The sequence below is a fragment of the Lissotriton vulgaris genome, chromosome 12 (assembly GCF_964263255.1).
Source record: "Lissotriton vulgaris chromosome 12, aLisVul1.2, whole genome shotgun sequence".
In the NCBI taxonomy this organism is placed as follows: Eukaryota; Metazoa; Chordata; class Amphibia; order Caudata; family Salamandridae; genus Lissotriton; species Lissotriton vulgaris.
This window is the reverse complement of record NC_141700.1, coordinates 761,935,719-761,959,809: the sequence shown is the minus strand read 5'-3', so window position 1 is coordinate 761,959,809 and position 24,091 is coordinate 761,935,719. Positions and strand designations below refer to the sequence as shown.

The 24,091-nt window shown below is 47.9% G+C and overlaps 1 protein-coding gene across 3 annotated transcripts in view; it reads right to left on the bottom strand.

Annotated features, from left to right (window-relative positions):
* The window catches only part of CHD3 (chromodomain helicase DNA binding protein 3), an 813,321-nt gene that overhangs the window by 748,002 nt on the left and 41,228 nt on the right, over positions 1-24,091 (bottom strand). For all 3 annotated transcript variants that reach the window (XM_086946072.1, XM_086946074.1, XM_086946073.1), the window contains exon 2: positions 4,868-4,980. In XM_086946072.1, coding sequence (XP_086802198.1) covers positions 4,868-4,980 — 113 coding nt within the window. The remainder of the gene's footprint in view (positions 1-4,867; positions 4,981-24,091) is intronic.

Genomic DNA, 24,091 nt, shown 5'->3' with positions numbered 1-24,091 from the left:
CCTCAGACTGGGTTCCCCATCCTGCTGTGGCGGCCTATCTGGAGGCTCACCTCCGTCAAGGGTTTGATAAAGAGGTTCGCTCCCGCCTTAGGTCCTAGTGTCCCCGCCCCGATTTACCCCACAAGGTGGCTATCACACCGGACATAGACCCCTCCATGGCCACCTTTCTGAAGAAATATAAGAAGGACCCCAAGAAAGGGATTGATTGCGCGCTCAGAGCGTGCCAAGATAAGGTCCTGGACCTTTCGGGCCCTTTGGCCAAAATCCTGGAGTTAGCCCTTCAGGCTCAAGAGACTGGTAACGCCATCCACCCTGAAGTTTTGGCGGGCTGGGCTCAACGAGCCATTTGTATGCTTGGAAACGCAAATTGCGCTCTTGCCTCTGAACGACGGAAGTCGGTCCTTCTTCGTATCAACCCTCAACTGGTGGAATTGGCTTCCTCGGAGCCGGGTCCTTTGGCAGAAGGACAATTGTTTGGTGACAATTTTGTTAAGGACATTGCAAAGTTCGTCAATACTTTTGCGTCCCTAGACAAGTCTCAGGCCTCGCTGAAGCGTGTGTTACATCAGGTCTCTGGTAGGGCCGGGCGTGGCAGAGGACGCTCGACCGGCCGCTACTCGAATTCTAGTCCTCAACGAGGATACGCCCCTAGATGGGGAAGGGGATACACGCAGGAACCGGACCAGGCCGGATTTTACCTGTCAAGATCCCGCGGCTTCAGGGGCCGCTATAACAGAGGGGTCAACCGAGGCTACAAAAACTTCGATAATCAGTCTTCCGGTAAGTCCCTCACTTCCTTTGCTTCCGCTAGGGGGAAGGTTCCGGCATTTTATCAAGAATTGGACAAGTCTCACGACAGATGTATGGGTCCTTCGGACCGTCCAGGGCTACGAAATAGAGATGGTGGCCTGCCCCCTGCAACCCTTCCCCCCTCGTCCTCTCCTTTTTTCCCATCTCGAACAGAGTTTTATAGACTCAGAACTGGACGAGCTTTTGACAAAACAGGCCATTGCTGCAGGACCCTTCATTCCTGGAGGCTTCTGCAGCAACGTCTTTCTTGTGCAAAAGAAAGGAGGCGGCCAACGCCTTGTGCTGAATCTGAGAGATTTCAACCCCTTTGTTACGTATCGCCACTTCAAGATGGAAGGCATCCATCTTTTACGAGACCTTCTGTTGGAGAACGACTGGATGGTAAGATTGGACCTGAAAGATGCCTATCTGACAGTCCCCATCTGCCCATCGCATCAAAAGTTTTTGCAATTCCCTTGGAAAGGGCGATGGTTTTGTTACAAGGTGCTTCCCTTCGGGCTGTCCTCAGCCCCTTGGGTGTTCACCAAACTGCTCAAACCAGTGATCTCTCGCCTTCGAGAGATGGGAGTGCGTCTTATTGTCAGCTCAACGACATGTTACTCCTGGCTCAGGACCGGTCCCTCCTTCTCACTCACTTGGAGTGGACGACGTCCTTGTTGCAAGATCTGGGATTCGTGATCAATACCAAGAAATCGGTGCTGATACCGAATCAACGCATGGAATTCCTGGGCTTCCTGATAGACTCGGTCTCAGCCCAGCTTCTCCTTCCCCTTCCAAAGATCAGGTCCATCAAGAGGGAGATAACATCCACCTTGGCCAAGGAGAAGATTTCCTTGCGGGTGTTGGCACGGATTGTGGGCCTTCTGGCCTCGTCGATTCAGGCCATCTTCCCCGGCCCCCTGCATTACAGAGCTCTACAGAGACTGAAGATCTTTTATCTGCAGAGGAATTTTCATTACGATCACTTGATACCTCTTTCCCCCGAGTCCCGAGAGGAACTTCAATGGTGGCTGGATCACATGTCAGCCTGGAACGGCCGAGCTATTTTCGGCGCAGCCCCGGATGTGGTGATAGAATCAGATGCCAGTCAGTGGGGCTGGGGCGCTCGCTGTGGCGAGTTTAAAACAGGAGGACGGTGGTCAGCAGAAGAACTCTCACTTCACATCAACTGTCTAGAGTTGCTGGCAGGGTCCTTTGCCATCAGGTCTATCTCACCGCTGAAGAGCAATTGTTGTATACTCCTTCGGATGGACAATGTCTCCGCGGTGAGATACATCAATCGATTGGGAGGGACGAGATCCCGGATGTTGGTCCACATTGCGAAGGAATTCTGGCACTTCTGCCTGGATCGCAAGATCTCCGTGGTGGCGGAATACCTTCCGGGGAAATTCAATCAAGTGGCGGATTGGAATTCCCTATTTCTCAGCGATTCCAGCGATTGGAGGCTCCATCCATCGTTGTTTTCTCGGATCATGACTATGCGAGGCCCATGCCAGATAGACCTGTTTGCCTCTCGCCTCAATGCCCATCTTCCCCTGTTTTACAGTTGGAGACCGGATCCAATGGCAATGGGGACGGACGCGTTCCTTCACCATTGGGGGCAGCAGAGGAATTATGCGTTTTCACCTTTTGCGCTGATCCCGAGAGTGGCGGCGTTGCTACGCCGACAGAGGGCGACAGTGGTGTTGGTGACCCCCTTTTGGTCTACTCAGTCATGGTTTCCCACACTGTTGGAGTTGTCAGTAGATCTCCCCTTCCGGCTCCCAATCTTCCCGACGCTTCTGCAGGACCCAGTAGGGGCTTGCCATCCACTGGTCCTGCAGAACCAATTGACCTTGATGGTGTGGACGCTCTCCGGAGACATGAACACCTTGCAGACCTTTCACGAGAGGCTTCCAGTTTTATGCAGCAAGCGTGGGCTCCTTCCACCCGGAAACGATACTCTGTATCGTGGAAGAAGTGGGTGGGTTGGTGCCTTTCGAAACAGGTGGATCCCGTGGGATCAAATGTGACTGAGGTACTTAATTTTTTATCTGACTGCGCTACCTCGGGCCTGGCTTACAGGTCAGTTAATAATTTCAGATCTGCTATTTCTGCTGGTCACGACCACATAGACGGTAAACCTGTGGGGATGCATCCCTTGGTGTGTAAGTTGCTTAAAGGTGTGCGTGTGGCCAAACCTCCTCAGCCCAGGTATTCCACCATGTGGGATGTTAATAAAGTGCTGAATTTGTTGGAATCCTGGCCCGATAATGGTGCTTTATCTTTAAAGCAGCTCTCTGCCAAGCTTACCATGCTGTTGTGCCTCATTTCATGTCGGAGGGTTTCAGATGTCAGAGCTTTGGATTTGGCTGGGAGGATGTTTTCTCCTCAGGGTGTATCCTTTGTCATTACAAGACGTACTAAGACCATGTCTCGCTCAGTTGAATACCCGGCCTTTCCACACAACAGCAAGCTATGTGTTCTTCAATGTCTTAAATGTTATGAGGAGCGTACTATTGCACACAGAGTGGATCCTTTGGGGCGATTGTTGATTTCTATTCAAAAGCCATTCAAACCAGTCGCTGCTGCTACCTTAGCCAGATGCGTCAGATGGATCATGTCGGAAGCCGGCATTGATACTTCTGCTTATGGGGCAGACTTTGCTAGGGGTGCAATGGCTTCTAAGGCCTACCTACTGGGTTCTCGCTTGGAGGATATCCTGAAGGCAGCTGACTGGTCCTCAGATTCAATGTTTAAAGTGTATTATTATAAGCCGATTCCTCATGTTTCTGATGCTGTGATTGACGAGCTTTAATTTGAGCTTTGAACCAGCATAATCAGAAGCCTCCGGTCCTGCCATAGAATACAAAATTTTCTAGCTATCGCGACAAGAATTTTAGATTCTATTAAGGACACGGAGGCGAGGATTATCCCACCTGTTGGGACGGTTATGCAACTGTTGTTGATTTTATGACGATGTCTAACCTTTTTATACCCACCCTTTGAGTAATATAGGTTGTGGGAGTTTTTTCTCAAACTTCTTTTTCTGTTTTAGGAAACGACTCCAACAAAAGCTGATTGCCGCCTGTGGATTCGGCTGCTGTTCCTTCCTGCTGGAGGATGACTTCTTTCTGTTCTGGATTTCTCAGTTGAGAATTACTTATGGAACTATTTCTCTCCGTTGAGAGCTAAGACTTTTGGTGCAATGTGACGAGACTGTTCACGACTGTTCGCGCAAAGAAAGAGGAGGCCTGATTAGTGTCTCTATGTTTTATATGCTTATTACCATTGTGATTGGTTGTTGTAAGAGAGGCGTGGTTCAAAGCCTCATGGGAAATGTTATTTTTTACATTTGTAGTTTCATTTTCATTGGCTGCTGTTTGTGCAGTAAAGAAATGAGAAAGCATAATCCTCGCCTCCGTGTCCTTAATAGAATCTAAAATTCTTGTTGCGATAGCTAGAAAATGTTGTATTCTCCTTCAAAGCCAGGCAGAAAAGCTCAAAGGAAGGGAGCAGGAAATGCTGTGCAAGTTCACAACAGTTTGAGTTAGCAAGTAAGGGCCTATGAGTCTGTGGGTGGGAGTTCACATTTATATATGAATAGCACATGGGAATTTTAGTTATCAAAAGGAAGTATACATGTCATAAAGCTAAATCATTGTGATGCACAAGAGGAATCTAGGAAGGCGAGTTAACAGTTACATTGAGTTTATGATACAAGCCCCAATAAAATAAATATGAATTGGAGATTCTAGTGCGGCAGCACACATAAATATAAGTGTGGAAGCAAAACCAAAATTGGATCGAAACAATGTTAAGAGTTTATGCAGAGAGACTGTGAACATATAGGACTTATAATACATAAGAGGAAGCACACATAAAGGAGCAAGGACCAGGCAGTTTGCGCTGCAGAGATTATAATCAAATATTTCTTGTACTTCTTATGTGTAATCAGACAAGATATCATTGTGACATGGGACAGCATGGATGGCAAGCAAAGTCCATCAAAGTATAAAAAGGACCTATTCTATTAGACCAAAAGTAGTAGAAATTAGCACTGTTAAGCATCACATACCAGTTTCTTTCGCTTCCTAGGTTTCCCTGGTTTGTTTTCCTTCTGTTTTTTAGGTCCTCTTTTTCGCTTCTTGATAACTTCAGGCACTGGGCTCTCCACATCATCCTCATGTTCTGGAAAACAAAGAATGTCAGAGTGACTCTCTATAGCAGTATTTGCAATAATACTTTCAAAGAAAGTGAACATTGGGAAGATTGTGGGTGTGCGCAGGGCTGAAGAGATACAGCATTATTAATAACATATTATGGATGTCTTGCTTCATTCACACAATCAAAATGAATCAGCCAATATGAACTGCTAATGCAAAGGTCCAAACTTTCAGAAAACACACCTTTCTCCTTTCGCCTGCAACCACTGCATCATTCAGCCCTGGGAGTCTGCTTGACTTTGGTCATTTTGCACATGCCACCAGTACTTACTTGGTCTATCAGTGTAATCTGGCTTACTCTGTGACTGAGACTCAAAGGCATATGCATAAGGAAGGATGTCTGTCGTGGAAAAAAGCTACTAAGCATACAATCCTCTGATTTCAGCAACAACAAGTTGCTGGTTGAAATGGTTCTTATGGCAACTCAAATTTTTTTTTTCTTCAAATTTTTTTATTTGTCAGAACCAGAAAAAAAAAACATGAGTCCAAATACAATAATATTGTACAATAAATAATTACTTTCATAAATGATTCATTCTCATATCAAAAAGGGAGAAAAAAAAGGAGAACGGTTAAGGAAGAAGAAAGAGAAACGAGAAAGAAAGAAGAAAAGAAAAAAAAAGGGCAATAAATAAGCGTAAGAAAGGACACATTAGAGTCATTCATTATCAACTGGGCAAAGCCCCCTCCTCCAATTAGTGATGGGTTGCCAAATCGCCTTGCCACGTATTGCAGATCTTAACCCTCTAGTGGAATAAATGGCACTCTCCTGATTGAAGACCCAGAGAAGCCGTGCTAACCACATTTGAAAGCTCGGTGGATCTGAGTCTTTCCACCGTGCTGCTAGTATTACCCTGAGGACTGCAGAGCTTATAAAAAGCATGGCCTCTTCTTCCCTACTCAAGCTCAGTGTATTATCAGTGCCTAGCAGATATAGAGTAGGAGAGTCGGGTATTTTATGGCCAAACACTTCCTCCCAGAATTCGCAGATCATTTTTTTAATAAGTGTTAATTGGTTGCATTCACTAAACATGTGAATTAGTGTTGCCGGGCCTTTAAGACATCTAGGGCAGTGATCTTTCTCTCTTTTGCCCCAGGTATAGTATAGATTATAGATAGTTTTATAGGTCTGGGCTTTTAAATTAGCGGACATAAGTAGTCGTGATGATAGGCAGAGACTCATGTCAATATCTACATTTGGATTGGCAAGTCTGTCTGCCCAGGCTGTGTTTGTGGTATGTTATTAACCAGCCAAAAATGAAATGCTGATTGTCTGTCATCATACATATCAATAGGCTCCATTCAGGCAGATTGCCTCTACTTAAATATGTCAGTGGAAAACATACACTCCCCTGACAATGAATTTAAATCTCCCACTTGCCTGCTCTAAAATGTTGGCATGTATGGTACAGGAGGCGGGGGAATTGAGAGATTCAAGAAGAGCAATCAAGTGTACAGAATCATGCTCTTAAGTGATGCTCTTGAGAGTTTCAGAAATAGTCAGAAAGAACCATTTACAGACACATTTAACCGCCTTGCAGTTCCACATCTGACAACTCGTTGTTTCGCATACATCTACCAACTGCTTTAGCTGTCTGTCGGCAAGAGAATGCGTCTCATACTACTGACCTATGCCAGATTGCAGATTTGTACATTGCTTAATTGTCTTTGTGTCGCGTGAAAAAGCGGCTACATTTTCTGCTCACAGTTTAGTCAGTCAGTCAAGAAGTCTTTATTCGATTAATTCATCATAAAAGACATAAATACAAAAAGACACAATAACATAAATAAAACCAGTATTAAATCATTGGCATCGAATAACTTCTTGCAGAAGAATACAAAAGTTTAAAAAAGATACAGATACTGATTACCACAATAATATAAGATAAAACAAAACAGTCTCAGCTAATTTAGATTACAGTTTAGAATACATGGTAATATGGCACCATCTTCCTGCTGTAAGTATTACTGGCAAGCCAAATGCCTTGCTTTTAGTTATTTTTAAATAAAAGCATTATTTCACAGAAAATAAGTAGATGAAAGGCTGAGGGTCATCCGGTAGCTATAAACATCTTTTCTTGGTGAAGAAGAGAGAGCAAATCAAGTCCTCAGGATAGCTTGACTTATCTGCCTGCCTGGAAAGTAAAGCTGCTGAAACGCGAATATCAGAGCAGCAGCTGCTGTCTCATTACTGAACACTGTTTCTGCTGTTCAGAAAAGGAATGCAGGTGTGAACTGAAGGAAAGTGCTCCTTATGGCATGGTTACCCCCCTTTTCTGCCCGACACAGAATGCAACTTTGACTAAATGTGAGCTGGGTCCCTGCTAATCAGGTTCTTTCCCAAAACAATACCTTTGTTTCCACATTTGGCACACCGCTGGCCCACATGTAAGCCCATTGTAAAAGGCACCAGAGGTACCATGGGCCTTGAGGACAGAGGGGGTCTGTATTATGCCAGACTAAGAGAGCCCTCACCAAACACATGCTCACTGCCACTGCAGCCTGCATGGTTTGGTAAAAGTAAAAGTAAAGAGTCGAGCTGGCACACCTCCCTGTGTGCAAGGCCTGCCAGCACTGCCAGAGGCATAGGTAAAGTCACCCCATAGCAGGCCCATCAACCCTAAGGCAGGGTGCAATATACCTCTTGTGAGGGTATACCGGCAGGAAACTACCCTGTGCCTTATAGATATTCTACTCTTTTGCCCTTTTAGCAATAAAAAATATTTCACTGACATTATCAAGTCTCATGGCTTTTCTTCAACACTATTCTAAAACAATGTCATAGAAAGCAGCAGAACTGCGACTTGTATGTCTAAGTCTAGTCTTAGACATTGTAAGGGCCCGGTGAGGCCATGCCGAATATATGGGCTGGAAACTTGTCAATACAAGTGCCACAGCTCCATGATGGCTTCACCAAATCACAAGATGTTTGGTACCAAAAATCTCAAATTAATGAGCCCACACTGATGCCAGTGTTGGATTTAATTAATCAGTGCACTGAGAGGGTACCTCAGAGGTGCCCCCTGAAAACCTACCAAACCACTAGTGTGTGCCTGCCACTTCCAGACATGTTTCTGACTCCCTGAGGTGGAAGCCTTGTGCTCTTGTGGGTCAGAAACAAAGTCTGCTCTGGGTGGAAGTACTTCACACCTCCCCCTAAGCAGAAACAGCATTTAAGGGCGGTGAGCCTTAAAGACTTCTGCCCTTTGTTATGCTAGTCAGGGCCTTCCAGCTAGTGGAGATGCCCGTCCCCCTGATCAAGCCCCACTTTTGGCGACAAGGTCGATGGGAAATTAATAAGCAAGAGAGGTGTGTCCCCTCTGAGCCGGGCCACCCCTAAGGTGTCCTGAGCTGAAGTGACTCCCTCCTTTGAAAATCCCCCATGTTGAACGTGAGGATTTTAGCCAACAGGATTAAGGGTATGCCGCCCTCACCAAAGTGAGTAGACATACAAAGGGTGTAGTCACACTAAAGGTACATAGCCCATTGGTTACTACCTGCTAGTACATGTAACGCCCCTAAATTGAGTATTTAGGGGCACCCCTGAACCTTGATCCTCAGATTCCCGGCAACCTAAAGAAGCAGAAGGACCGAAGAGCCGTACAGAAGTGAAGACTCCAGACGACGACTGACTTGTCCACAGCCCTACTGGCCTGTCTGCTCTCTTCGAAGAAACCTGCTACAAAAAACGATTCATCCTGCAGGCCCAGAGACCTCCACAACCTTGGGAGGAATGCCTGCCTTCCCTAAAGACCAGGAACTCCAGAGGACAGCAGCCCTGTCCACAAAGAAACCCACGAGAAGAGCTTTAGTGCCCTGCTGGACCGCCCAAACTGCCCTCCGGAACCCCCTCTGCACCCGATGCCTCCGGCCTGTGTCCATGTGGCCCACCGGTACTAAGAAGGTTCCACGGTGGTCCTGCACTCCAGTCAATCCCAGAGTGACCTCTCCTGGACTCCACGACGCAGCCTGCAGCCTCAACACGAATGGTCCCCTAACCGCGACAAGCTCCAGTAAGGATCTTCGGACCTCAAAGGACACCCCTGCACACTCAGGCCCCCGGCCATCGGGAGCCCAACCAACAGTGCTCAGATGCCCTCCAACATTCCAACTAATCTCTAGAGCCACTGGTTCCCTTCGTCCAGCCTCCTGGTACGAGCCTGCAGCCTTTAGTCAAGATCTTCAATCTACATTGCTTTGAATTGGGTGCCAGATGCTGTGTTGGCACTCTGCACTAACGCCTCTGTGCCGCTGACGGTGTGTGTTTGGTGCTGCCTCATGCCCCCCAAGCCGGCTTCCTACATGAACCATCTTTGAAACTCGAAAAGAACCCTTTTTTGAACAAAGTTAACTTAGCTAGGAAAGGGAAGGGGGCTTGTAGAATGTAGACAAAACAAACAAAACCATCAAAATGTTAACAATATTTTCTGTTATTCTGCCTGCTGACAAATATCATGCCAGATATTCAGTTAATGTTTTTTTTATATTAACTACTATTTATATTGTGTGCACCAGGAAAGTATTCCGAGCTTCCTGGTGTTCTTGATTACGTCTACTGATGAATAAAGTGAGTTTTGGTTCCACTAGTTATTCTTGTGAGGGTCTCACAGGACTGACTGTCGCCCTATATGCACCTCACTTATGGATTGCTCAGTGGGTTGCAAGGGGTTCTTGGTCTCCTGTTGGTACACGGACTACATCCTTAGTGCCAGAGGGTCTACAGAACCCTCTCTCTGGCCATGTTCTGGAGAGAAATCCAAGCTAAGTATCCATAACAGACCCGCAGCAACAAAGTAAGCAATTGATTTGATATTTTAAAACAAATTGAAATTATGTTGTTCTTGTCCATAGAATCATCTTTCAGGTTTGCATTTTGCAAATGTTAACTTGACCAAAAAAAATACAATGACATTTTGGAAACACTACTACGAAAATATGTTGGTATGTATACAAGACAGCAATAGAACAGATGTCCAAATATCATTATTTGTAGTAGAGGGATCGAAATATGACTGGGGAAGTTCACCTAACAGAACTAAAACAAAGATCAATTGGTGCAGCTAGTGTCTTGAAGAACTCTATGAATAGTTACTGTGGGCGAGCAATTGAAGAAGCCAGTTCAGTCTAACAAGTCTATCCCTATTCATTTATGGAGCCCCGGTATTTTGTTGGACAAAGTAAACCATAAGTTTAATGTTTCAACAATAAATGCAGCAAGAAAACATTTCAATTTGTGTAAATCAACACCTTAAGCCCAGATCGTTTTTCAAACGAGTCTGATTGCAACATCAACGGTCACTAATAGCAAATCACTACATTATTTAAGACCGTACACTATGGAAGAACCCCAGATGCCAAATTATATAATAGGGTAAGTCACTGAGTTGGAGTTAAAATCTCAGCGTCACTAGAGAATAGCTTGCTGGGGAAGTTGTTCTTTGACTATCATCTGACAGAATGGAATGCTCAACTTTTACTTCGGTTTCTTAAGTTTAAAGTTGGAACCAATAGGACCTTTCAGCGCAGAGGAACAGTTTCTTAGCCCATTCTTGCATCTCTAACTATAACCAATAATAGGCTGTCGGGGGAGGGAGGGTTGGGGTCAATCGTAACATCATTAACCAGACGGTCCTTTTGAAGGACCCATCCAGTGGAAATCATGAGTGTAAATGGGTTTCAAAATCCTATCACTCAATGATCAGGACATATTGTTCGGGGTGAAGCTCAGTAAGATTTCATGTTTATCTCTGTCCACTGGACAAGTAGGCTCTCCCCCCTATAGCACAAACACCTTGACTGCCAGTTTACAATACCCCAGTGTCTGTAAAAAAAGGTGCTCTGCAACTAAGGCAAGGCTATATCTACATGTATAAGTTGAATATAATATTAATTACTGAAAAACCACAACAATTTGGGCAGGTGTGCTAATGAAATGCTATGAGCTCAGCTTGATTACAATGGTTCCAGTATGAAAACATATACAAATGCTTACAAAATATAGTCATGAGAGGCTATTATATTATAATGTTCCCATAATGCTCCATTTGTATATGAAAATACATGCATAAGCAAGAAAGCACTATTAGTGAGTGTATGGTTTGAAAATAAAATGCACACAAAAAACTATGCAACTTGAAAAAAAGGTTTTGTATGACTTGTGCAACTTTAAATAGCATTTCTCTGAGGCATCATTTATTGAAAGATGTTTGAAGCATTTTAATACTAAAACAAGCATTGGCAAAGCCAATAAGTATGGTGTTGGTTGTCAGACTTTTTAGTGTTTGCCAAGGCTTGCTTTTTTATCTCTGAATTTGCAAAACTTAATTGTTGGGCTGACCAACTGCCTGCCCCATGCTGTACGCTGTAATTGGTGGAACAAAAATATGAATTACACAACAACGGACTAATAGATGAAGAAGGCTACCTAAAAGCCCCTAAAAGTAAGCCTATTATACATATAATGTTGGGGAAAGTAAAGCTAAAAGAAGAGTAATGATGGAGAATCAGTCTAAAACTATTATGGGCAACATGAAAATAAATTAAGGGCCAATTCCATAAAGCATGCCCCCATGGATATACGTCTTTGCACTGATGCCGATTTATGACTTTCAAGAATTCACAACAGTTTGCAGACTTAGGCCGGGAAACCGAACTTTAAACAAAGATTTGTGAATTGCATTTTTGCATGAGCAAATACATATGCATAGGTTTGCACATGCGAAAATATGCTGAGCGATTGCAAGCTTTTATCAGGAGTACATTTCCTACCGTTTCCTGTGTTGGAAGAGTTTGGACATGAAGTTGTGAACACCCGTAAAACATGTTAGTTTGTAGGTGTACCCAAACAGAGCATTACAACCCAGGAACGACTGTTACCCGCTCAGTGTGTAGGTTTGTGGGAAAGGTAGCAAAATTAGAATCTTAACACAGGGTGAACATCTTTAAAGAGATCTGATATGATTAATGTAGGAGGCTGGATCTGTATATGGTGTACACCTACTGGTGATACACCCAGCAATGAGTCCAGGGAACCCTTGATGATAGTGTAATAGGTCCCTGCTAAATAAAGCTCTCATGGAGTAGCCATGGAGAGCAGCTAAGGCTTATCCAGGAGGGTGTAAAGTGGGTGCATTTACCACACAAATTAATCAGTGAGAATCACACAGGAAAGAACCACACCAGTGTCAGAAAATACTATAGTATTTATTATACACCACCACTAAACTATTTTGGTATATCTCCTACCCGGAGATATGCATACACAATATTATTCGGGCAGACGAAAGGACGGGTAGGTGCAGCACCATGAAGCTACCGCCTGACCCTTTGTGACGGTACTGCACCCTTTCGCCATGACCCAGGGGGATCTTCCCCTACATGGAAGAGGTTGGATTATTCAAGATAGGATCGAAGTCTAGAGGGAGGGCCCCTGCACACTTGCACGCACTTAATACTCCTTTTTTCTGGTACTTAAGAAGCGCCAAAGATCTCCGCCCGAGATCAACAGGGGTGCAAAACATGTTGACCCAATAAATATGAAACTGTCTCCACTCATATCTTCACCTGACTACCTATGGCCATTATAACCTTCTAGTATCAACAACATTTTGTTTTGTACTTGTGACAGAGGAATCTACCCATTAAGTAGACACAGCATCGATATCCTCTAGTAAATTTTATATTCACTCACTTTCTTATGAGCATTTCCTCACACACATCATACAATGAGCATTTTTCAAAAGATCTCCGCAAAAGTGACCCTTTGGGGAATCCATATGGCATAGCAGCGCCGGCCCGACGAGGAGCAACTGCCCTATGACGAAGCACGACATCCTTCGGGATGTGTGAGGGCAACAAATAAGAGTGTCGCTGGCTCTCCTATCCAGACCCTAGACAGTTCCTCTCCTTCTCTTTTCTTTGTTAGGAACAGTGACCACTCGTTTTTGGAGAATGCATTACTTTGGAGCGCGGGCACTAGACCTTTTTCGCTCCCAGTACCCCTCCTCTCTTTTGTTAGGGTTACTGTTACAATTGGTGCGGGTTGCGGCGCAGAAGAGATGGGCAATAGTCGAGCTCTTGGCAACTTAGGTTTTATTGAGGCAAACAGTTGATCCGTACAGCTTTTACGGGCAGGATATTTCCTCGGTGACCGGCTTCGACTCCGCCGCCGGTGGATGGCCTTTTCCTTCTTCCGGGTTCCGTCCGGTCTTCGGATAGGGGTCTCTTCCTCCTCGGAGTCCGTCCCGACTGTCGGAGTGGCTCTCCAGCGATCACCCAGCCAGAGGAAAGGAAAAGAAATAAAAGTGTCAGGGGTCTGTTCCAATTCACAAACGGTGCAGGGAAGGGGAAGTGAGGGGACTCCCGGTGCTCCAGTTAACGAGTGAACGGCGGTGAAGGGTACCTGAAGGATACCGTTAAAACTACACGTCCCGCGGGGTTGTACCTAGTGTACGCTGACCTCCTACCCAGCCCCTGAGACGGTCCCGTACCTGGAGAAGCCACGCACCTCCCCTGGGTGAGTGGCTGGGCGGCTCGTGGAAACGGTGGCCTCCTGGCTTTCCTCCGTCCTGGGCAGGAGCCGACTCTGCTCGCTTTTCCACTCCTGTCGTCCGACTCTCCACTTTCTCTCCTGCGGCTCGACTCTCAGGGTTTTCAGTGTCGTCTCCCGCTCTCTCCTCCTGGGCGTCGACCTTCCTCTGTTCTGAACCTTCCTCTTCCCGAATCTCCGTCCTCCGTACTCTCTCGCCTTCCGTCCTCCAGGTGAACAAGCACACCTGAGATGCGTCGGGTTCTCCTTTTGAGGGGCAGGGCTGGAATGCCGACTCCTCCCACTCGGTGTTGTCCTCGTAGTTAAAGGGCCAGTCCATAGTGTTCGTCTCAGTCCAGGTTGCCGCTGGGTCCTGTGATTGAGACAGAGAGAGGGGAGGGGAGGGAACAAGAGTTAAGTCGGACCTCCCCTGGGTCGTCCCCTTTTCGAGGGGTAGACTAGCACCTGGAGGTACAGTGATATTCCGTTCCTGCGGGCTCCGTTTGTACACCCCGTTACACACCTCCCCCCTAGGACACTCCCGATCGGGGAGCGGATGGCGAGACAGGAAGTCCGCATTAATGTTCTCAGTTCCCTTTTTATGGTGCACCGTAAATGAATACGGTTGGAGCGCCAGGAACCAGCGCATGACCCTGGCATTGTTGGACTTGTTTCTAGACATCCACAAGAGGGGAGCGTGGTCAGTGTACAGGTGGAACGGTCGGCCCTCGAGGTAGTAGGCAAGTTTATCAATAGCCCACCGTACAGCTAAACATTCCTTTTCGATTGTAGCATATTTCAACTCCCTGGGGAAGAGTTTGCGGCTGACGTATACTACAGGGTGCTCCAGCCCGTCCTTGCCTATCTGTGACAGAACGGCGCCTATGCCGTATTCTGAAGCATCGGTATGGAGGAGAAACGGGACAGAAAAATCTGGTGAGGTGAGGACAGGGGTTGTGGTTATGATGCGCTTCAGGTGGTTGAAGGCATCGGCCATGCACTCCGTGGGCTTGATGGGAGCGTTGGACTTCCCTGTCTGGCGTAGGGCATCTGTAAGGGGGGCGGCAATGTCCGCAAAGAGTGGGATGAACCTCCTGTAATACCCCACCAACCCCAGGAAGGCCCTCATCTCTTTCCGGGTGGAGGGGAAAGGGGTGTCCACTATAGCCCGGACTTTCTCAATCTGCGGCTCTATCATGCCATGTCCCAAGACATAACCGAGGTACTTCACCTTCTGGTAGGCCAGCCGCGATTTCTTGGAGTTTACTCTTAGTCCGGCTTTCTCTAGTTCCTGAAACACCTGATGGAGGTGTAGTAAATGATCCTCCCAGGTCCTGCTGTGGATGACGATGTCGTCTAAATAGGCCGACGCCATGGAAGCTACAGGGGCCAGAACGGAGTTCATCAGTCTCTGTAAGGTGGCGGGAGCCCCGTGGAGCCCAAACGGGAGGACGGTAAACTCGTAATGCCCTTCGTGAGTGCTGAAGGCGGTCTTCTTCTTGTCCTCCTCCCGTAAGGGCACCTGCCAATAGCCTTTGGTAAGGTCGAGTGTCGTGATATACCGGGCTTCTCCAAGGCGTTCTATGAGTTCATCCACTCGGGGGATCGGGTAGGCGTCAAATTCCGAAATCTCATTGAGGGCTCGGAAGTCCATACAAAAACGCCGACTACCGTCTGGCTTCGGAATCATGACGATCGGACTGGACCATTGGCTGGTGGACGGCCGTATTACCCCTAGTTCCAACATGTCCTGTACCTCTTTCTTTATGGCGTGTCTTCGGGCTTCAGGAACTCTGTAGGGTTTGATGTTAATGACCTTTCCAGGTGGAGTGTTTATTCGATGTTCGGCCAGGTTGGTCAGTCCGGGCTGGTCTGAGAACAGTCCCTCATGCTGGTGGAGTACTGTTTGAATATCTCTCCTTTGTGCTTGGGTTAACTCCTCATTGATGTTCAGCTGGTCTTGAGTGGAAGGCGACGTAGTACTGCTCGTCAGGATTCGTACGTCGGAGGCGGGCGGAGCTCCCAACCATTTTTTTAGAGAGTTGATATGGTAGGTTTGCGTTTTTCGGGGTCCGATTTGTAGCCCATAGGTGGTTTTTCCAATGGTACGGACGACTTGAAAAGGTCCTGTCCAACTGGCACGGAACTTCTGAGTGGAGGAGGGTAACAATACGAGGGCCCATTCCCCTATCTTCAACTGTCTCCACTTCTTGCCTTTATCGTAGCATAGTTTTTGTTTTTGCTGACTGTTCCCCATGTTGGCATAGGCCAGGTCTCGGAGCTTTCCCAGTTTGGACTTGAGGCTCTGGGCATAATCCAGAGTGGCTGAGGTTTCTTCGGGAACCTCGTTCTCCCACGCTTCTCTTGTCATCTCCATCAGAGAGCGGGGTTGTCGACCGTATAAGAGCTCAAACGAGGACACGCCGAGACTGCTTTGACGTTGCCCTCTTATAACGTATAGAGCCAGGGGAAGTATCTGGTCCCATTCACTCCCATTCACTTCCATCATTTTCCTCAATGTTGTCTTTAGGGTGCGGTTATAGCGCTCTACGAGGCCATCCGTCTGCGGATGGTAGGCGGAAGTCCTGATTTGGTGCACGTCTAGACACTTGCATACTTCTTTCATCAGCCGTGATACGAATGGGGTCCCCTGATCTGTCAGTAGTTCCTTTGGGAATCCCACACGGCTAAATAGCTCGATCATTCTGTCGGCAACTTGCTTCGTTGTGGTAGCCGTGAGGGGGAAAGCCTCAGGGAACCGAGTGGCGTAATCCACCAGAACCAGCACATACTGGTGTCCTTTTCGGGTTTTTGGTAACGGTCCGATGATGTCCATACCGACTCGCTCAAACGGTTTCCCGATAATGGGGAGGGGCTGGAGAGGCACTGCCGGTGGTCTAGTCATGTTCATGGTTTGGCATATGGTGCACTCCTGGCAGTAGCGTTGGGCGTCCTTATATATACCGGGCCAGTAAAAAAACCGTAAGATCAGCTGCGTGGTCTTTTCGCTCCCGGTGTGCCCAGCCACTAGATGGGTGTGGGCGAAAAAGAGAATTTGTTCTCGGTAAGATACAGGCACCAGTAGTTGTTCGGGTTCACCTTCCTTAGCCTGACGCTACAGTAGCTCCTTGGAGATGAGAAAACGGGGGTATCTGGGGTGAGGGTCGTCCATCTCCCTGTGGGCCTGCTCCCATGCATTAAGGAGGGTGGTGTCGTTGATCTGGGCGAATTTGAAGCTCCGGTCCATTACCCAGGGTTCAGGAGTTAAAAGGGCCGGCTTCGCTGACTGCATGCGGTGTTCCCCTGTTCCCAGACTCTGCCTAAACCAGTGAAGGAATCGTGGATTGTCAGTGCCTATTATCAATGGCTCCGGGAGGGTATTGAGGACACCTACCCTCACTAGCTGTTGGGGCCCTCCCTTGGGGACTATGGGAATTTGGGCAAGGGGGTATGTCCTAACATCCCCATGTACACATCTTATTGCCACCTTTTGGTTATCGAGGTATTGAGACTTTAGAACATGTGGGGCCTGAATAACAGACTGCCTGCACCCTGAGTCTAAGAGAGCCTGGATGACCGCTCCGTTCACCTGTACACTCACCCGATAAGTGCTCCCCATCTCCGCGGAGTAAAGCACGGTCCGGGGCAGGTATCCCACCTCCATCGGTTCCTCTTGGGTTTTCTTTGTGGGGCAGAACCGGGCGATGTGGCCCCAGTTCCCACAATCAAAGCATTGGGGTCCCGAGCTAGATGGACCCTCAGGTTTCCAGCTACGGGACTTCGGAGGGTCGATGGGTCGTTGGACGGGGCGTCTCTCGGGTTTCATGGGCTGCTTCGGGTGGCGCTCACTTTCCCACCCTGTGGAGCGGGGTTGGGCTCTGGAGAAGGTGGTGGCCATCTCCACGGCTTCCGCAGTCGTCAGGTTGTGGTGTTGGCGTAGCCAACGCTGCGTCGCATAGGGAAGGGCTTCCAGGAACTGTTCGAGATAGATACGGTCCATTATCTCGGTCTTAGTGCTAGTGTTAGGGGTCAGCCATTTATCTGCGGCCATCTTCAGCCTCACGAATAGGGTTTTAGGGGTCTCTCCGGGGGTGCCCCGTTCTTTCCGAAACCGTATTCGGTAGGCCTCGGTGTCCAATCCTAGGTGATCGAGAATGATCTTCTTGATATCGTGGTAGGAGGTATCCCCGTCAGGGTTAGCGACCTGGTAGGCGGCTTGTGCTTCCCCAGACAGGAGGGGTGCCAAGAAGAAGGGCCATTTGCTGATGGGCCAGCCACAGGCCCTTGCGGCCCTTTCAAAATTTAGCAAGAAGGCATCTGGGTCGTCTCCGGCGTGGTATTTCTGCAGAGCCACTGCAGAGGAGCCATGGGGGATGGTTCCTTCCGCTCTAGAACCCCCTGTGACAACGGGATCTACCCAGGGCTGTTGAGTCTCCTCTCGGGCGGCTAGGGCTTTCTTTAGGATCTCCCGGTCAGCCTGGGCCGAGGTCAGCTGTTGTTCCGCCACCCAGCCGAGCTTCTCCTGTCCTTTCACGAGTTCTTGCAGAATGGTTTCCATCCCTGTATCGAGATTTATGCTGCCCGCATTCTCCACCACTGTTACAATTGGTGCGGGTTGCGGCGCAGAAGAGATGGGCAATAGTCGAGCTCTTGGCAACTTAGGTTTTATTGAGGCAAACAGTTGATCCGTACAGCTTTTACGGGCAGGATATTTCCTCGGTGACCGGCTTCGACTCCGCCGCCGGTGGATGGCCTTTTCCTTCTTCCGGGTTCCGTCCGGTCTTCGGATAGGGGTCTCTTCCTCCTCGGAGTCCGTCCCGACTGTCGGAGTGGCTCTCCAGCGATCACCCAGCCAGAGGAAAGGAAAAGAAAGAAAAGTGTCAGGGGTCTGTTCCAATTCACAAACGGTGCAGGGAAGGGGAAGTGAGGGGACTCCCGGTGCTCCAGTTAACGAGTGAACGGCGGTGAAGGGTACCTGAAGGATACCGTTAAAACTACACGTCCCGCGGGGTTGTACCTAGTGTACGCTGACCTCCTACCCAGCCCCTGAGACGGTCCCGTACCTGGAGAAGCCACGCACCTCCCCTGGGTGAGTGGCTGGGCGGCTCGTGGAAACGGTGGCCTCCTGGCTTTCCTCCGTCCTGGGCAGGTGCCGACTCTGCTCGCTTTTCCACTCCTGTCGTCCGACTCTCCACTTTCTCTCCTGCGGCTCGACTCTCAGGGTTTTCAGTGTCGTCTCCCGCTCTCTCCTCCTGGGCGTCGACCTTCCTCTGTTCTGAACCTTCCTCTTCCCGAATCTCCGTCCTCCGTACTCTCTCGCCTTCCGTCCTCCAGGTGAACAAGCACACCTGAGATGCGTCGGGTTCTCCTTTTGAGGGGCAGGGCTGGAATGCCGACTCCTCCCACTCGGTGTTGTCCTCGTAGTTAAAGGGCCAGTCCATAGCGTTCGTCTCAGTCCAGGTTGCCGCTGGGTCCTGTGATTGAGACAGAGAGAGGGGAGGGGAGGGAACAAGAGTTAAGTCGGACCTCCCCTGGGTCGTCCCCTTTTCGAGGGGTAGACTAGCACCTGGAGGTACAGTGATATTCCGTTCCTGCGGGCTCCGTTTGTACACCCTGTTACAGTTACACAATAACAATATCAGTAAAACAGGTAAGTAAAACACATAAAAGCACATAGCCCCTATGAGGGGGCCCAAATCATAATCTAAGTAGGTGGAATGCGAAAGGGGTACTTAACCAAGACTACCTACCACTCAAGGATCTGTAGGCCAGGGGAAGCATGGAACTACCCAAGGTAAGTAACTAGGAGTCCCTAGGTGTCCAGCTGCAGAGGTGATACCTTGGATCAGAGTACATAGAAGAACATGGGGAAGTTGCGGTTAGCGTATTGGAGTTCCAGGGCCCTTTCCCAGAAGACCCTGGGGAAACCCTTTGGAACCAGGGAGGTTGGCGAGCACTCCCACCCGTGGATACCCAGAGAAGCCTGATACCTGCACCAGGAAGCCTGAGTGCATAGGTATGAAATGGTGTTGGACATGCCTGTTGAAGTCAATGAGGATCTTCCGATATCCAGCTGCTACCTTGACCCATGGATCAGATTGGTGGAACCCAAATGTGGATTCTGGATGACAAGCACCTGAGGAGACAGAGTCCAAACCACCTGGAGTCGTCAAGGAGGTGCAGGCGCACAATGCCGACCCTTCTCAGGGGTACTTCACAGCTGCAACTCCAATAACTCCTTCTGCTGTGTAACCCAGCGAGGATGTAGAATATAGGAGCCGCCCACACGATGTCCCACAATGGTCAATGAAATGCAGGATCATCAGTTGCTGGCAGGACCACCAACAAGCCTTGGCAAATTCAGCAGACGCGTTGAGTGAAGAGTTGGAAAAAGGGGGACCAGCAAGGTCCAGGGAAATCACCTAGCAAAGGTAAGTTAGAGCCAGCCCCCAGCAAGCAGGAGAGCCAGCAGGAATCGATGGAGACTCCAGAAGGACCCCCTGGCAGCAGGCACTGGGAGTAGCAGGGAGGCCTCAGCAGCACAACAAAGATGAAAGGCAATATTGCAGGAGATGCAAGCAGGACGTTGCTTTTGCAGCAAGGTGATGCTTGAGGCTGGGCTTCTTGGGACTAGAGGATCTTCAGATTGGAGTGTCAACAAGCCTTGGCAAGTGCAGACAGGTGAGGTGCACAGGGACCCAGTTCCAGCAGCTCCACAAGGAATTGAAGTCTTCCAAGTTGCATAGAAGACAGGTCAGGCCTTGGAGAACAACCACTGGCAAGTTCGAGATGTCCAACCACATAATGGCTTCACCAAACCTAGTCATGTTTGGTATCAAACATGTTGAAATCATGCAACTACATTGCTTCAAGCATTCAAGCATTAGTTGCATATACCAAGTACTCAGGGGGGCTCCTCAAAGGACCCCCCCATCTCTACCTGTGTAGCCTTGCATGGCATGCATGCAAGCCAGTGCTGCCGCTTACCCAAGACACTGTTCTGCCCTCCTGCTGGTGAGCCTAACTCAGGAAGGGGAAGGCGGAACAAAGAATTTGCAGTAGAGGAGAGGTGTAGCCACCTCTCCTTTAGAATTAGGTGTCTCTGGGCTAGGGTGGGGGTGCTTCAGAGCATCATCAGACTGCTTTGAAGGGCCCTCCATGCATAAACCAGTTTGCCCCAGTTCTGGAGCCTTTGGCTCCCACTCAGTCACAAAACTACACAAAGGACAGGGGAGGGACCTACCCCCTGTCTATCACCTCCTCCAAGGAGTTGCCTAGAGCTCCACCAGGTGGCCGCTTTATTCTGCCATCTTGAATGCAAGATAAGCAGAAAGCCCCTGAGAGCAATTGACTAGCCAGACCACCAGAGTAGCATCCCTGAGATAGGTGGGTGTCCGCAGAAGCTGTCCAACCCCCTACCCGGGTTACTTAAGGGCTTCCCGGAGAGTAGGACCCTTGATTCATCTGACCAAAGATTCTGCTGCAAGGCTCGTCTTCAGAATCCTCCAAAAGACTCTTGTGCTCCTGGACACTGGACTCTGCTGTTGAACTGTGCCAGACGCAAAGACAAGACTGCTCCTGGTTGGAAGTCTCCTACTGCAACTTTGTCTCCATGCTTTGCAACCATCCTGCAACATCCCTGGCCCTGAATCCTGTAGAGTCACAAGGACTCTGTGCATCAAGGACAGCTGGAAGGAATCTCCCTTGTTGTGAGGGAGTCACTCCCCTACAAACGCAGGCACCTCAACATCAACAACTTCATCTGTAAATATATGGCCTCTGTCTAACGGTTTCCTTTGTGACGTACTTGAAAAGTCTCTCTTCACCTTCGCTGCAATTTGTGACGTTGGTGACAAGAGATGCGCTTCATCGGTGCTGTGCCAGTTGCCTACATGTATTTATGTGTGTATGTGGCATGTTGGAGGCACTGGCTTTGAACCTTGGAGTGATTGTGTCTGTTCATTTTGTCCTGAGGTATGCTGTAATCTTAAATGGCCCCGTAATAGTTTTCTTGACAGTTCATGGATGAATTGTGATAATTCCACATAGATATTTATCTCATATTTATTTGTGGTGTTTCTGATACATAACTTGTCATATTCCCCATAGTCACTCGCTTGTGGCATTCGTCATGTTCACTTGAGGCATGTTTCACATTCCCTTGTGTTTTCGTACTTTCTCCATGTTTCTTCGTGTTCAATTGCACTGTTTCTCATATTCATTCATGGCCCACCTCATATTCACTTGTGGTGTTCCTCATATTCAGGTGAGACATTTTTCACATCCCTCTGTGCCATTTTTAAATTCTCTTGCGTGGTTCTTCATATATGATTATGGTGTTTCTAATATTGACTCGTAGTGTGCTTCATGTTCGGTTGTGGTGTTTTTCATATTCAGCTCTGGTGTTTCAATTATGAACTTGCGATGTGTCTCATAATCACTTGTGGCTTTCCTCATATTCAATCATGGCATTTTTCATATTAACCTGAGACAGCTTTCATACTCTTTTATGGGGTTCTTTGTGTTCAGTAGGCTGTACCTAATACGTTTTTAGGTTCTTCATATTCATTTACGTTGATCCTCGTATTCGCTTGTGACATTCTTCAAATTCATATGTGGTGTTTCATATCGCAGCAGGTGTTTCTCATACTCGCTCCTGGTGTTTCTCATATTCACTGCTAGCTTCCTTATTCACTTGTTGCAGTCCTTCTGGTCACTTCTGGTGCTCGCAGTCACACATGTTGTGTCCCTCATATCCAATGCCAGCATTCCTCGTAAGCAAGTGTGTCATATTTCAGATTCTTTTATGAAGTTTCACATATTCACTGTGGCATTGCTTAGATTCAGTTTTGTTTTTCTTTTTGTTTCCTTGTGGTGTTCCTCAATTTTACGTAGTTGTTCTTTGTGTTCACTTGTGATGCTCCGGTGTATCCACTTGTGGCATTCCTGAAACTCAAGTGTGGTGTTCCCAGTATACAAGTGTGCTGTACTTTTCAGTTTTCTGTAGGATTCCTCGTTCTAACGTATGGCAATCTTTGTCATTTTTGGTGCTAAATTGTGTGTTATGGAAAACAGGGCGTGGATCAACGAAGGGTGATTGTAAGAGGTCACTTCCAGTTTGTTGACAGATATTGGACATATCTTTTGTGAGGTTACTTTGTGGATACGGCTGGTACAGGGCGGGTTGGTGAGCATTGGGAAGGAGTTAGAGGGGATGTGATTTATAATAGCTCTTAATCTACATTGTGAACTTTTATGCTTGTCACTTATGGGTTGCTAATATCCCTGTGTGATAAACCTTGTAGGCATATCTGGTTAACAATGTGTTGGGGAACAGAAGGAGGGGATCAACTTCTGATGATTGCGACTGGTGGTATATATCATGTTGCTAATTGGTATTCCTCATGTTCCCTTGCACAGTTTGTTTTAACCAGTGTTGGCTTGTAGCACATTTTGAAGCATGGGGTTTATCTGGATCAATTGCCCACTTCTGTATGCATAACCGAGACCTGACTCACGAATGCATGCGTCTGTGTGCACAAAACGCAGCAGCAAATTTCGACAAAAGTTAAACGCTTGTTGTGTCACGAGGTGGCTATGCAGTGTCTGCAACGAACGTGGCCATCCGCCAAGCGTAAGACACCATATTCAATATGGCATCGATATTACTATTTCCGGGCAAAGAGCCACTGATTATTTCTCTGGGGGGTTGTGGGGGTCCGGTGCCCCTGTCATGGCCCTGGCACTGCAGCTGTCTGTGCGCCCAGTCCCTCATGTCATGTGTCACAATGCCCTCCTCCTCCTAAATTGTATCGCTCTGAGACGAATTCGGAAGTGTAGGAGCAGCCGCAGGTACTGGTCAATCATCTAACGACTTTTCTGGACGTATTATTATTATTAAAACACCTTCCTGAGCTCCGCCCCGTCCGGACCCCCTCTTCGGGGGCCCCCACCTACGCTCCTTGCACAGGGCCACCATGAGCCTAGAGCCGGCCCTGATGCTCTGACCCAAGGGATAGCCCTGGTGTACCAATGCCCTGGGTATCTTAGTGCCATATACGAGGTACTTATAGGGGTACACCAGTATGCCAATTCTGGGGTGTACAAAATACTTACCAGTCAATTTAGAGGAGAGAGCTGTCTTAGTTAACATAATTTCACGTGTACTATAGTCAAAACACACTGAGACCAGGCAAAAAGTGGGGGCAACCATGTCATATGGATCCTACTTTCCTACACATAGAGTGCTGCCATAATTTGCCACCTTTTTGCAAGCCACCAAAATGGTCAAACATTAATGATCTGGTCCACGTCAATCAGACAGGGTTCCGGAGAAGATTCAGAACTACCATGAGCATCCTAGCCGTAACAATAATAGCAGACAAGTGTAGGTGCTTAAAGAAAAAGCTACATCCATGCTTTATAAACTTCAAAGTAGCATTTGACAGGGTGGACAGGGCCTTCTGTGGCGAAAATTAGGTTCGTGGGGGCTGCCCGATAGAATACTATGCACCACTGAGCAGTTGTACACACACACTTTAGTCCAAGT